The sequence below is a fragment of the Equus przewalskii genome, chromosome 25 (assembly GCF_037783145.1).
Source record: "Equus przewalskii isolate Varuska chromosome 25, EquPr2, whole genome shotgun sequence".
Lineage (NCBI taxonomy): Eukaryota > Metazoa > Chordata > Mammalia > Perissodactyla > Equidae > Equus > Equus przewalskii.
This window is the reverse complement of record NC_091855.1, coordinates 31563084-31576614: the sequence shown is the minus strand read 5'-3', so window position 1 is coordinate 31576614 and position 13531 is coordinate 31563084. Positions and strand designations below refer to the sequence as shown.

Sequence of the window (13531 nt, the reverse complement as noted above, 5' to 3'; positions counted from 1 at the left end):
GTTATGTTTGTTGGCAATTCAGAGAGAGGGAATCACCTTAAAACTTGTTTTATAAGAAGGAGGATTATAGCTCTGTATATTTTTGGCAAGAAGTTTGGCACAATGCCTTATGGGATCTTAAATAATATTTTCCTAAGGGCTAAAATTTAACATAGAGAAACTTACAAGGGAAGAAGATGCAGCTCCTAGTCACGAAACATGTTCATCAGCCCGATGCTTTAATTACAACCTCTTTGGAGTTCAAAGTATGATGTCTTCGTTAATCCCCAATCAGAGGTTTGAGTTACCAAATTAAGTCTGCAGGATTTATGCACACAGAGTTCGCTACTGAGCAGTATGATATATGACACCCTCTGCCCTTTAGCTGCTGATACGTTTCCAGCTTTTCCAAGCCAAAAGCAGAGCCCAAGATTAGAGCAACATGTATTTCAGGGTGTGTTTCTGCAGATGCTGGTTGGGACATGAAAACAAATGTCGGAGTGATTAAATGGTGAGAACAAAGTGGAAACTTCACCAGGGAAAGAAAACCTTTCTGGTACGAGAAGTTTAAGTTAACTTTAATGCTTAACCCTATCAGTTTTACCGCTGAGTGGGTATACACAGGGTGTGCGGGGCGGGGGGCGGGACCACTTCACCAAACGACATGGAAACCTCTCTGCAGTTCTTTTGAAAAAAGGACTTGGAGGTGTCTTGGGGATGGGGAAGATATTGGAAGATGGGGATTGCTTCTGGACTTCGGGGAGAAATAATGACACCGAACGGAAACAATCCAAGGCAGACTGACGAGTTCATTCTGGTATGCGTGAATTCAAAGAAGATCCTAATCAGATCTGTCCTCCTCCCCCTTCTGTTTGCCGAAGCAGCACCAGGCAGGATTCCCCAAGCCGCTTCATCACTCCCCACGATTCGCTGTCCAGGACATCCTCCCGCCTCACCCCGGAATCCGCGTTCAACCCTTCTCTGGCTGGGCTGGTCGTGGCCAGCCACTCCGAGACTCCCCACGGGGCAGACAGCATCCTCTTCGGTCTCACACCCATCCCGGGCTGCGGCGTGGGGAGTGGGTAAACAAGCCACCAACTCGTGGAAAACTTCCCCGCCAGAGATGACTGAGGTTTTCGGGCTTCCCCAGCCCTCCCGCCCGGGGCCACATGGCATTCCTTAAAGTGGCGCCGCAACTATTGCGGGTTCTGAGCTGCAGAGACCCGGGCGACGAGCAGCAACGCTTCCCTGGCAAGGAACAGAGCCTTTTAGCACCGAATGCGCCCAGGACGCGGCCGCCGCCAGCCCGGGGTGGCTGGCGGGGCACGGCGAGTGCAGGCAGACTTTGCGCCACGATGCTTTGTTTTCCTGCCGCAGGAGCCGGAGGCGGTCTCTTCACACCAGACTTAACCCGCCCGCAGCAATAGCCATGGAAGTTGCGGCGGCACAGAGCGAGAGGGCACCGCTCGGCGCGGCATCTTTTTTGGATGTTTTTTCTCTACACAGATCACTTCTTTCCTCCTTCTTCGGGTAAGTGGAATCTAGTCTGTAATAATGAAGGCGTAGAATGGAAGGTGATGAAGGGGGCTGCAGAAGCACAAAGGGTTAACGTGCGAAGTTGTTTTTCTTGGGAGAGGGGCTCGCCTCCCGGGTCCCCCTCCATTGGCCCCCTTCCCCTCCCCCAAATACGCAGTTTAGGAGTTGGACTTGATTTCAGGCACGTTAGGGGAGGGGGAGCTGGGATTAATTAATTAGTTAATTAATCAATTAATTAAGTTTTTGGCGGATTTTTACCCCCCATAAACTTGTCTTTGTCCACAATCCGGGAAGGGTGAATGAAACTGGAGGTGAGAGAAAGCCCCAGAGGATGGTGAGGGGGGAGGGAGGAAGCGCCCAGTGATTTAGCAGAGAGATGATCCTAAGGGCCAATGACTGGAGTAAGTCTTTAATCCACACTGGGAACCTTAGACCCCTGATCCTGCCCCCTCACCCCATTAGATCCATCCCAAACAACCCCAGCCCCCAAGTAATCGTCCTGCTGATGATTTTCTGGGGGAAGGTTCTCCAGGGGCCAAAATAACTTCTGAGGAAAACCTGCCAACTGTCTTGTACCCAAGGGATGCTCAATACTTGTTTGTTGATTGGGTGAATGATGCACCCTAAGGCTGCATTTTGTGTCACAGGAATTTGCCTTGGACTGTGAACTAATTCCCTGATGCAGACCCCAGGGCACCAGGTTAGTCCCATACATTTTGCAAAGGAGGAGGGGCTAGAGTCTTAGCTAATATAGTATTTAGATCTTCGTTACCCCAAAGAACCCATCCAACAGCTTCAGAGTCAGATTCATGGGTCCAGGGACCAGATGAGCTTACTCGGATTTGAATTTCTGTGTTGTGACCTTGGCCCTGTTCCTTTCTCTCTCTGAGCCTTGATCTTCTCATCTGTAAAATGAGGCCAGTTAGAGCCTCCTCAAAGTGATGTAGGGAAGATGAATGGAGAGAAAGAAGTATGAGAAGGTGAAGGGGCCTTCAATAAATGTCAGTCTTGCCTCCCCATCCTCAGAGGAGTCAGGAGAGAGTATGTTTCTCTGTGGTCACCTTGCCAACTCTGATGCAGGTGAAAACATTGCATTGCAGTGACAGGGCTGGAGCCCTTCTGCCCTTGAGCAGTTAAGGAGGAGAGGACAGAGTAAGGCTCCGAAGGCTTAGAAGCAGCTCCCTTTGGGTTTTGGAGAATAATTTACATACATACCGGTGTGTCTAGGGGCATGGATGGGGAAGTAGAAATTCTCTGTTTGTCTCATTCCATGTCTCATCCATCCTCTCAATCTTCTAGTAGAGGGAAGCAAAGTGTGGAAGCAGAGTCCCAGAGAAGGTGTCTCTGAAGCACCTGGGGAACCTGCGCCTGCCTACAGGGCTGAGGAGTCGGAACAGCGCCATCCGATTGGCACCAGTTTTTGCTTGAACAAGGTCTGCAGAGAACTCAGGGCTCTAGTCCCAGCAGCCTGTAGGGTCAGTGACAAAGCACTTACCAAGGCTTCCCACAGATGACAGCAGACCTCCATGGATCTTCCCTGGGACTCAGAAACCTACAAGTGACAGTAGGGGATTGATGATAAGAAAGATGCTGCTGACACAGGCCTCCTCAGAAGCCTCAAGGTGCCCTGGAGCGGCATGCAATTCAGAGAGGAACTGCTAGTGGAGGGGTTTAGGGCCATGGCAGGCAGGCTGAGGGATGGGCTGGGCAGTCGCTTTCTCTTTCTTAAGTAAAGGCAACGACGATCTAACTCGACCTCATGGCACGAGACAGTAAGCCCCATGAAGGCAAGGTCCAGTCCGTCTTACTCTTTGCCACATCACTGGCACTTGGCACAGTGATGGCACATAGAAGGGGTCAAGATATTTGTGGAGTGGACAGTAACAAACTGCTTTTTGTCCAACAGTGCTTTATGCAATTCACGTCTTCACTTAGCAAGTATTTTTTGAGCATCTACTATAGGCGAGCCTCCGTTGCTAGGCAACCGAAGTAATTGGTAAACATTATTCATATTGGTACTTCGAGTGGCCCATTCAAGAGCATCTAAGCACCACCAGGTTCTTCTGGAGACTGAGGCCTCACCGCAAGCCCCTGTGCGGCTTCAGGCGGGGGCAGTGACAGCGGGGGTAGGGGGAAATGCTCCAGGTTTAGCCTCTTTCCGGGAACATGTCCGGGGGCCCTTCGCACATGCCCCTGCTAGGCCCTGGGGCTCCCAAGGCGGCCGCTTCCCGGAGCCGCCAGGTTTTGGCAGGTCCGCTTTCTTCCGGGGCCGCCGCGCCTCTCTCCCGCCTCCTCCCGGGCCTCAGCGGCCCCAGCCGGGCTGCAGGTAGCTGGGGAAGGGACCGGGCTGTGCCTGGGGAGCGAGCTTCCCCTGGCGGGGAGAGCGCGGCCGACGCGGAGCGGTCCCAGAACAAAAGGCTCATGGCTGGCACCGGCCTCGAAGTGCTCTGGGGACGTGGGTTCGGGGCTCAGGCGGGAGAACCAGGCGCGGGAGGGGAGCGGAGCGAAAAACTGAAGTGAGAAAAGAAGTTGGGGGTGCGCCTAGAGTGGAAGCGGTGACAAGAGGTTCCCCCCGAGGCAGAGGTCTGCGGTGGGGCGCCGCGGCCCTTCCTCCGCCTCCTGCAGCGCCTGCCAGGCAGCCAAGCGTGTCTCCGGCTGCAACTCCACCGAGCGCGCCGCGGCCGCCTCCACGCCCGCCTGCCGGCCGGCCGGCCGAGCCAGTAAGTAGCGCGCGCCTGCCGCCCGCTCCTGGCCCCGCCGCGGCGGCCCGGTCGCCGCGCCCGCCGCCTCCCGCCGCCCCCGCCGCCCCGCGGGCAAGTCCGCAGCCGGCCACTGCCCCAGGCCGGGCGCCGAGGGCTGAGCGCACCTCCCTGGGCCGGCACCTCCACCCGCCGCGCGCCCTCCCGCCGTGGCGCGGCTTCTGCGGCGCGCCACGGGAAGGGTCGCCCTCGCCGCGCGCTCCCCGAGCGCCGCGCCACCCTGACGTCCAATGGCTTTCGGGGGGTGGGGAGTGGGGGGCGTCGCCCGGGGGCGAGGAGCCGCGGCCGGGGTGGGGCGTGTGAGCTCTGCGCGGCCGAGCGGGGCTGACGTGCCCGCCCGAGCGCGCGCCCGGGCGAGTGTGTGCCAGTGTGTGTGCGGGAGTGTGTGCGCCCACGCCTTCGGGGGCTGGAGTGACACTGCAGTGGGCTTCTCCCTCGCGCCGGCCGTCTGGCTGCTCAGCCCCCAACCTGCCAGCGCCGCATTTGAGAAGGGCTTGGCTCTTCGTCTTCCCGAGCCTCCCTTTCCATCTACCCTTCACCGATCTTACTTTTCCTTTTACCCAGGGGGCGGCTGCCGGCCACCCCTCAACCGGTGCAAACACCCAGGCCGTCTCCAGTGCTCTCCCAAGCCAGTATTTTCCACTTGTCTTTCTCTGGGGCTTCTCCACGAGCCAGTCCAGGGCTCCCCCATCCTTGGAAATTGTTTTGTTGGACTGCTGTACCAAGGCGTGTAAAGCTTGAGGACTTTATTATTATTTTGATTCTTTTCGTTTCCTCCCCTTCTGGGCAACGGAGCAATGAAATTTCCAATCGAGACTCCAAGAAAACAGGTGAACTGGGATCCTAAAGGTTGGTATTTCCTACTTTGGCCGCCCTCGCTCTGCCTCCTCCTGCGTGTGCGCGCTTCCAGGAGTGGAAGCACCCTTGCTCCTGGCAGCGTGTATCCTGTGGCTGGAAAATGCGCCTAGGAACTGCAGCGGGGGTGGGAGGAGGGCGGGGGCAGCGTGGATTCCAAACCTAGATAGTGCCTGTCATTATCACATGGTCATTGTCCCTCCTGGATGGTTTCAAAATCTATTTAAAGATACACCAAGCCGGCTGTTTGGCTTGAAATTGCACCAAGTGTCGGTATTTGCTTTTTGACTTTGTGTGTGTGACAGTGTGTGTGTGTGTCCTTTGTTTCTGGTGATCTTTGTCTCTCTGGCAGATGGGTGGGGTGCCTCCCCCTGGACCTGGAGCTGCGCCGCCTGCCCCACGTGTCCTCAGTGGGAAAGGTTTCCTGGCAGCAAGAGGGCTTGGGTCTGCAGCAGCGGTCCCTGGAGGTGGCCCTTCTCGTAGGGCTTGCGGAATAATGGAGCCCACGGGGCCTTCCTAGTCTTCGCTCAGTCTTATTACCAAACCAGGCAGCTAGTTTGGCTCAGCTCGGAGTAGAAGGGGGAGGGGGAGTGGTTTGTGAGAAAGGTGGGGCTGGCAAGGGCTGGGGAGGGGGCGCGCAGTGTGCCCGCGCGAGCAGTAGTGTCGTGTACAAGCTCTTACGAATATTGGATAATGTTCCCTCAGCGCAAAAGGGAACGATTAAGACAGATTTGTATGTGCCCAGCATCGGCCACCGTGTCTGTAATTAGCATGCAGATGTTAAGGCGCCTCCTGAGTGATCATTGTGGGAGCAGAACAAGTTGAAACCGCGTGTCCAGTTTTGACAAGAATGCTCTTTAACATTTCTCTTAGCTCATCTGAAGGCGGAGTCTGGCTAGGCGATGCCTCCGTGTGTACTGGGGTTGAAATGTGTTTATTTGATATATGTGTGTGTGCTTAGTGTGCTTTCCGAGTGCATTTCTTTTCTCCAGACTGGAAAAGAGGAAACCTACTCATTTGTTGAGTCAGGGTCTTATGAATTCACTGGCTATTGAAGAGAGAGTGAAGAGGTATTACCTATTTTCAACACTGAGGCTGTTATACCATAAATACAACCCAAACCTTCTATTTTGTCTCCATCTCTGAAAATAGGGAAGTGTACTTTGGGGTTTTTTTTAGATCCCAGCAAAACATATTTATCGAATGCCAGCTACACAGCAAGTGCTGTCCCAGGCACTGGAGATACAGTCAGGGTAGCGCAGGCAGAAGCTCTGCCTTCTTGGAGTTTACAGTGAGGGAGACAGACCTAAATCAGCCATTGCACAGAGGAATGCAGAATTACAAGTTTTCATATGTTCCGTAAAGGAGAGCATCACGGTTTTAAGAAAAGTGTCTGATAGAAGAGATTGACAAGGACCAAGGGAAGTGGGTGGTCAGGGAAGGTAATCAGACACTTGTACTGAGACCTGTAGGGATTAATTGGCTAATAAAGAGGGGAACTGTTGCAAAAGAGAGAATAGCAAATGCAAAGGCCCTGAGGCAGAAGGAACATGTTTATTGGAGGAACTGAAAGGAAGTTTCCATGGCTGGAGCAGAGAGCAAGGAAGCATGGGTTCTGAGATGTGACTGGGGAATACACAGGGTCAGACCCCAAAGCCTCATGTTTTTGCAGGTAGGATGGGATTGTGGCGGGTGTGGGGTGGGGTAGGGGGGAGAGTAGTTTTTATCTTAAGCCACTGAAGAGTTTCAAGTTGAGGAGTGAAATGATCTGAACTAAGTATCAAAACAAGCGCTGTGTGGTTCTTGTGGATGTGAGGGACCAGAAGTGATAGTGATGTGGACCAGGATGGTGGCCGTGGGGATGGCGAAGTGGATGGAGTAAGGAGCTATGGAGGACACGAAATCTATGAGCTTTCTGTGAATAAGGTGTGGAGGTGGAGTAGTTGGAACGACTGGGAAGGCAGCCAGGGCAGGACCAGTATTGAGAAAGCTCAGGAGTTCAGTCCAGGACTTGTAGAGCGGGAGATGTCCCTGAGTCATCCAAGAGGTGGGTCACGTGGTGGCTGTCTAAAGAGTCAGGTTGGTGTTTTCGAGGAGGTCTGACAGGGAGGGCTGTGGGGCTGATTTTGGTCTTTAAACTACATTTCTGTATGGTCATCCACCTAAGTATTTGTGTCACAGTGGTAAACACAGATGAATCTCACGTTTTACAGCCTGACACAGTGAAGAAGCGTGCAAGTAGCATCTATAGTCACAACGAAAGGTGCTAAAAATGAAAAGACTCCAGTAAAAATAACAACGTTCCCTGAGTAATCATGGCCTGCCAGCTGTTTTGTGTCTGTTATTTCACACAATTATTCTCACAATACTTATCTGACGGTGTAAGTGTTCTGGTCCCCATTTGACACTCAATTCCCATCAGGACCCATGGAGCTGCCTTCCTGTAAGGTGCTCTGACTTCAGGCAAGGTTGTTCCTGAAGTTGGGGGTGACCATACCTTTTCCTAGCTAAGGGGTGGAGGCAGGAGGAGAGTGGGGAGTGAGGGTGGCATGTCTCACACCTATATAGAACTATACGCCAGGCACCGTCTAGTGTGTCACATACATCAATTAAAACATTTACCATGATTATTTTAAAATCAGAAGATAAATTTATTTAATCTTTTCAACTTAATCTTAGGAGGAAGATAGAATCCTGATTTTACAGGTGAGGGAACTGAGGAACAGAGAGGTTGAGTAAATTGTCCAAGGTCATACAGCTAGTAAGTAGGTGGTGGGATTGGACTAAAAGTTGGGCCCTTAAACACTCTTCAGGTCTATCTCTTATGCTGTGGGACCTCTGGCTCTTGCCTGGTGAGGTTCCCAGAGCTCAGGGACTGGAGAAGCTTGTTGCGAGGAGGAAGAGAAGAAGAGAGGAGGGGGAGGAGGAGAGGCTGGCAGAGGAGGAGGGTAGAGAGGGAGAGGAGGAGGAGGAGGAGGGAGAAGAGGCTTTCCCCACCGTTCCTTTCTCCACTAACCCATCCAGCCAACTAGTGTCTGTCCTTCTACCTCTGGTGGGCCGGTCACTGGCCACTGGACAGACACTAGGTCTGTTCTTTGGAGGTCTGGGTTTGGCAGAGCGGAGATGACGGGAACCTAGCATTACAATAGGAAAGACGAGGGGCGGTCCCACGGGATGCAGGATTTGGGTCTTAACAGACTTGGCCTTTCAGGTGGAGGTGCTCCTCGATTGTGGAAGGATGTTGTCATTAGGATGTTTTGCTCACAGCCCTGTTAGCTGACAGTTTGACAGCACAAATGGAGGGTGGTTTGAGAACAGCTTGGTTTTGATTGCGCTTGGGTGAATTAAGCAAAGCACTGTCAAGAGGTTCAGGTGCAAAAATAAGACCTAACTGTAAAATGATTCTTCTCTGGCAAGCGGTGGCCTCCCTCCGTATTTGTAGAGCTAAACCTTCAATAAATAGAATTACTGCTTGACTGGGAGCTACGAGAAAGTTGAGGGGCCAAGTCTTGGCTTCCACAGCAGAACTTGTGTGCGTTCTAGATCACGGGGGTCGCTTGTGGATGATTTTCTGCTGAAAACTGGGATTGGCCTGCTGGTTTTATATATGTGAAGGGATTTTAAAAATCAGTAAGATCAGCAAACAATATTCCCACAGCTTGAGGCAAGCAGATCAATATGGTGTAAAAACCCCTGAATTTGGGGGCAAAAGAATTAGTTTCTAGAATGAGCTGTAGCGACAGTGAGCTGTGTGACTTGGGCCGCTCATTTAGCCTCTCTGGGCTTTACTTTTCTCCCATGTGCAAGGGGGCCATTGACATGGCCTCTTTAACTTTCTCTCTGCAATTGCCCCCTTGGTCTGACCTGTGGGCCACTTGGCTGCGTTTTGTTCCTCAAATGGATCAAACTTGTTTCTGTCTCAGGGCCTTTGCACTTGCACTATTGACTGCTTATAATGCTTGTTTGCATGGCTGTCTCCTTTCCATCCTTGGAATCTCAGCCTTAATGTCACTTCATTAGCAAGGACTTCCCTGTCCCATCTGGGATGTCTCCTCTCATTCCCCAGCCCTGCCACTTTCTATTACGTCACCTGCTCAGTTGTCTTCCTGGCTCTTGTCGCGATCTGAAACTATCTTCCTTACTCATGTGTCACGTTTGATGCCAGCCTCCCTGGCTAGCATGTGAGCTCCATGAGTGGGAACTTTCCCTGTCTTGGCCACTGTCATACCCCAGTGCCCTGGGAAGCGCCTGACACATAGTAGAGACTCGATAACCTTTTGCTGAATGAATGGATGGATGGTGGGATGCATCGGAGAGGATCTCTAAGGCTTCAAGCATGATGGAAATTTCAGGACTCCTTTAAGCTACCAATGGCAAAGTATGAATAAGGAAAAAGGAAGAATATCCCTAAATAATGGGGTGTTGCAAGGACACAGATATTCCCACTACCTTGCAGGCTCCCAGCTCTCTAAAACCTCCAGCAGCCTGTTTCCTTCTGTTCTCGCTTTCACCAGGAGCGAAAGGCTGAATGGTGGTGAGGTGTGGGCAGGGGTGTGGGCTGAGGTAGCCTGACAAAGACATGGTTGGTGTGCAGTTAATAATTTGCCTCATATTAGCCACTGTTATGTAGCTCTTTCTAGGTTTTTAAATTCACTTAAGAAAGAAGCAAAGCCACAGAGCTGGAGCTGGATTTTTTAAAAAGCCGCCTCTTTAGTTCATCCTTTAATGCACAATCTCAGAGAGGCCTGCGTCATACGTGTGTAGCGCCTTTCAGTTTACAGAACGCTTTTTACAAATTATCTCATTTGTTCTTTAAACAACCCTATTTTTGTAGAGATTGGAGTCTTAGCTATACTGGTGGGACTAGAAAGAGGAAATGACTTATTTGGGGGCTCAAGGCTGCAAACAGGCAGAGTTGGGGCCAGCCCAGGCCTTTTGATGCCTGTGTCCAGGACACTTTGCCCGAAGCTTTCCTTCCTTCCAGGGTTTTTGCCCATTCCACACTCTCCCATTCCTTCTTGTCCAAAAGTGTAGTCCGAGCTTTCTCAAAGAGATTTGGAGGATCATCAGTGAGTCCTTGATCAGTCGATCAGCGAGTCCTTCGTCAATGGCTGTTTTCAGTGGGTTGTGCTTGGACTGACCGGCACGTCATCCCGTGAGTTCAGTTGAAGACCCTTGGCCCCCACTGCTGCTCTCCTGGCTAAAAAGACATTTCGGTCTCTTGTGAATGTGAGAATGTGAGCCTGTGGGCCATGCTCAACTTGCAAGGTGGCTCGAATTCTATCTTTATTAATGTATTTCCAAACACACATTTGTATAGATTAGATTTTTCTGGGAAGAAAATAATCTATTTTTGATTTAATTTCCAACTTGCCGCAGATCAGCTTTCCAAATGGGATTAATAATGTGCCCAAATCACCACAATTATCCTAGAAAGTAAGGAAGAAAGATGTTCCAACAATTGTCTGAGCCAAGATTTGGTTCAGGCTTCTTTTCCAGCACTGTCCGAGGGAGCTTCATCATGCTTTTGCCAATCCCAGTGATCGCTGGGTAGAATCAAGACTGAGGAGGTTGACTTTGCTATCTCATCCCATTTCCAAAACATCTGTGCTTTGGCTCTGTATTAGTCTCCTCAGGCTGTCCTAACAAAATGCCATAGACAGGGGGCTTAACAGAAATTTATTTTCTCACAGTTCTGGTGTATGGAAGTCCAAGATCAAGGTGTTAGTAGGGTTGAGGTCTGGTGAGGGCTCTCCTCTTGGGTTACAGATGGCTGCCTTCTCGCTGTGCCCTCATATGATGGAGAAAGAGTGTTCTGGTGTCTCTTCCTCTTCTTAAAGGACACCAGCCCTATTGATTAGAGCCCTACCCTTATGACCTCATTTAACCTTAGTTACCTCCTACAGGCCCTATCTCCGATATAGTCACATTGGGATTAAAGTATTAACATGTGAATTTTGGGGGAACACAATTTAGTACGTAGCATGCTCTCTATGGACATCATCTTAAATCAGATTCATTTAAAAAGTACAATCCACATCTTGCCTCCAATTGGGAAACTTCAACCACAGCTGAGATGTGGTACAAAGTGTATCTAATATAGGCACAGAGCTAGGGGCTGCTGTTGGCAAGAAAAATGTTTTTTGAGGTGGTGGGTTCTTTCTACTTTCAGTCCATAGGAAATTGGAGAGTTTAATGATGAAATAGAATGAAGCCATTTTACTAATAGCCATTTAGGAGGTTTCAGTATGGACAGCTCCCTTGGCTGAAGGAGCAAGGTTAATAAAAGTGACAGTCTTTTGTTGTACTCAGATTCTTTTCTAAAGGGCACGTACTGGATGATTCAGACAAGTTAGAGTTGGTTAGGGACTCAGCTCTGCCTACCTAAATGTGGCACTAACACCATGTTGATTACACCCACTTGGCAGTTTTCCACTTTTGGGTTCTGGTCCTAGTGGCACTCTCAGTGGAGACTTTATGTGTGTCAGGCTCATTGCTGTTACCCAGAATGGAGAAACAAAAACCTCATATTTACTTTCTAGAACATTTATTTGTGTTTTACAGACACAGTTTGAGATTTTTTTTCTCCCTCGTAAGTGTCTGGAACTGTGTTCTATGGATTGAAAATGAAACCTGACTTTCTAATCCTTCATTTAAGGTTGGAGTAGGGGAGGGCCAGAATCATTGCCGGGGGATGGGGTGGTCATGCGGGCAGTTGCATCCTCTTCCTTCTCATTCCCAGAGCCAGAGAGGGATGGGCGTAAGAGGTTGTGTGGAGGGGTAGGTGGGCAGGATTTCAGGGGATTCTGTTTTCTATACTGCCAATAACTTTGGTTTCATTACTTCTCCTTGCTGTGGAGGGAACTTTGAAGCAGAGTGGAATGATGGCAAAACATAGAATTTAGTTTTATAGCTGCCGTACGTAAACCAAGTGATCACCAGGAACGTCACCTCCCTTAACCCTCCCTCCTTTCCTTGTTTCCTCCCATCCTTCCTTCCTTCCCCCCATTCCTACAGAGTTCTGTTCTCAATTGCTAGCTCTTCAGCAAAGGATCCTAATTTTTTTTTCATTCTACTACCCAATGTAGGGGTGGTAGTGATGTTTTCAGTTTAAAAAGAGATGTTTGAAGAGATAATGCGGATTTGCTCAAGTGAAGGAGAATCTGGAAGTCACAGTGACCTCTGCAGAATGGCCCCAAATGCCAATATTTGTAATGCAGACACACAAGCTAGCAACGATTGTACTACCAACAAAATGAGTTTCTTATATGTAAGCAGGCCTGAAGGTCTCCCAAATAATAACACATCAAATATTTTAGCAGGATAAAAGATAAATAGTATAACTTAGCAGATTTAATGTGATATGAGCCTGACAGTCTGAACAGAAATGCATGGTATCAGGTGTGATATTTGACAATTGAACACTCACTCAACTTTTGTCACATGAGACAAGAAAGCAGGCACCAGATGGTTAAGGAAAATTGTTGGGAGGAAAAGCTTGGACATGAAAAGATTCTATCCATTAACTTATTTTTTTCTCTGCAAATTTGGGACAATCTATTGTTACCTTTTTAAAACATGAACCAACCTGAGTCAGCTCCTGGATTCTATTGGTTGAGAATGTTGCTTTAGGCCAAAGCCATCAATTTCTCATGGTGGGATCTGAGGCTGTATGGAAGCTAGTTATGGTAAATCTGGTTCAGCATATACATGCTTAAAATAACCTGATAGGAGTAAACGCATGTTATGTTCATTTAATGTAGCCTCTGGGCAAATGCCACCCTTTGTACAGCAGAGGAGCTTAGGGTGGGAGAATCTGGGTTCTGTGATGGCTCTGCCACTCTTATGGAAAAGGAGAGAGTTGTGAGATGTTGACTGCTAAGGTCCCTTCATGCCCTGAGGGTCTTAGATAACCTGAGTCCCAATTTAAGCTATATCACTTACCGGGTGGCTGATTTGGGCAGGGGCTTCATTTCTCTGTGCCTTGGTCTCCTCATTGTAAGACAGAGATAATGCAGCCTGAACTTCCTTGGCTTGTTATGTGGATTAAATGAAGTGATATATACAAACTCTCAGAAGCATCCTGGAGCGTTATAAGGGCTGCATGAGTGGTACCTGCATTATGTTGTTATCGCGGTTGAAGGGACCCCTGTTCTGTGAAGTCAGGGATGCCTCCAGCTCCAGCCTCTTGAGAAGCATCTGTTTCATTCTCCAGATCATCTGAGAGGGTGGCCTGTTGCACAGCCCCCGCTTCCTGGGACTCTCTTAGACTCCCAGAATTCTTATCCCCGGTTTAAAAAACCTAGGCAGTTCTGATCAAAACAGAGAAAAGACCAAAGAAAAAACATAGCTGAATCACAATACTTGAGTCTGAGTTATTGTTCCACCCGTTTTATTAGCTG

The 13531-nt window shown here is 49.9% G+C and overlaps 1 protein-coding gene across 5 annotated transcripts in view; it reads left to right on the top strand.

Annotated features, from left to right (window-relative positions):
- Positions 1-421: 421 nt before the first annotated feature.
- KCNK10 (potassium two pore domain channel subfamily K member 10) overlaps positions 422-13531 on the top strand; it is a 147081-nt gene continuing 133971 nt past the window's right edge. For 2 of the 5 annotated variants that reach the window (XR_011532910.1, XM_070593696.1), the window contains exon 1: positions 3803-4235. Coding sequence is in view for 3 of the 5 variants with exons in the window: in XM_070593696.1 (XP_070449797.1) it covers position 4235 (1 nt within the window). In the remaining 2 variants the exon portion in view is untranslated. Of the gene's footprint in view, positions 1510-3802; positions 4236-4561; positions 5124-13531 lie in introns of those variants that run through there. The other 3 variants (XM_070593695.1, XM_008521422.2, XR_011532909.1) reach the window with 3 other exon arrangements.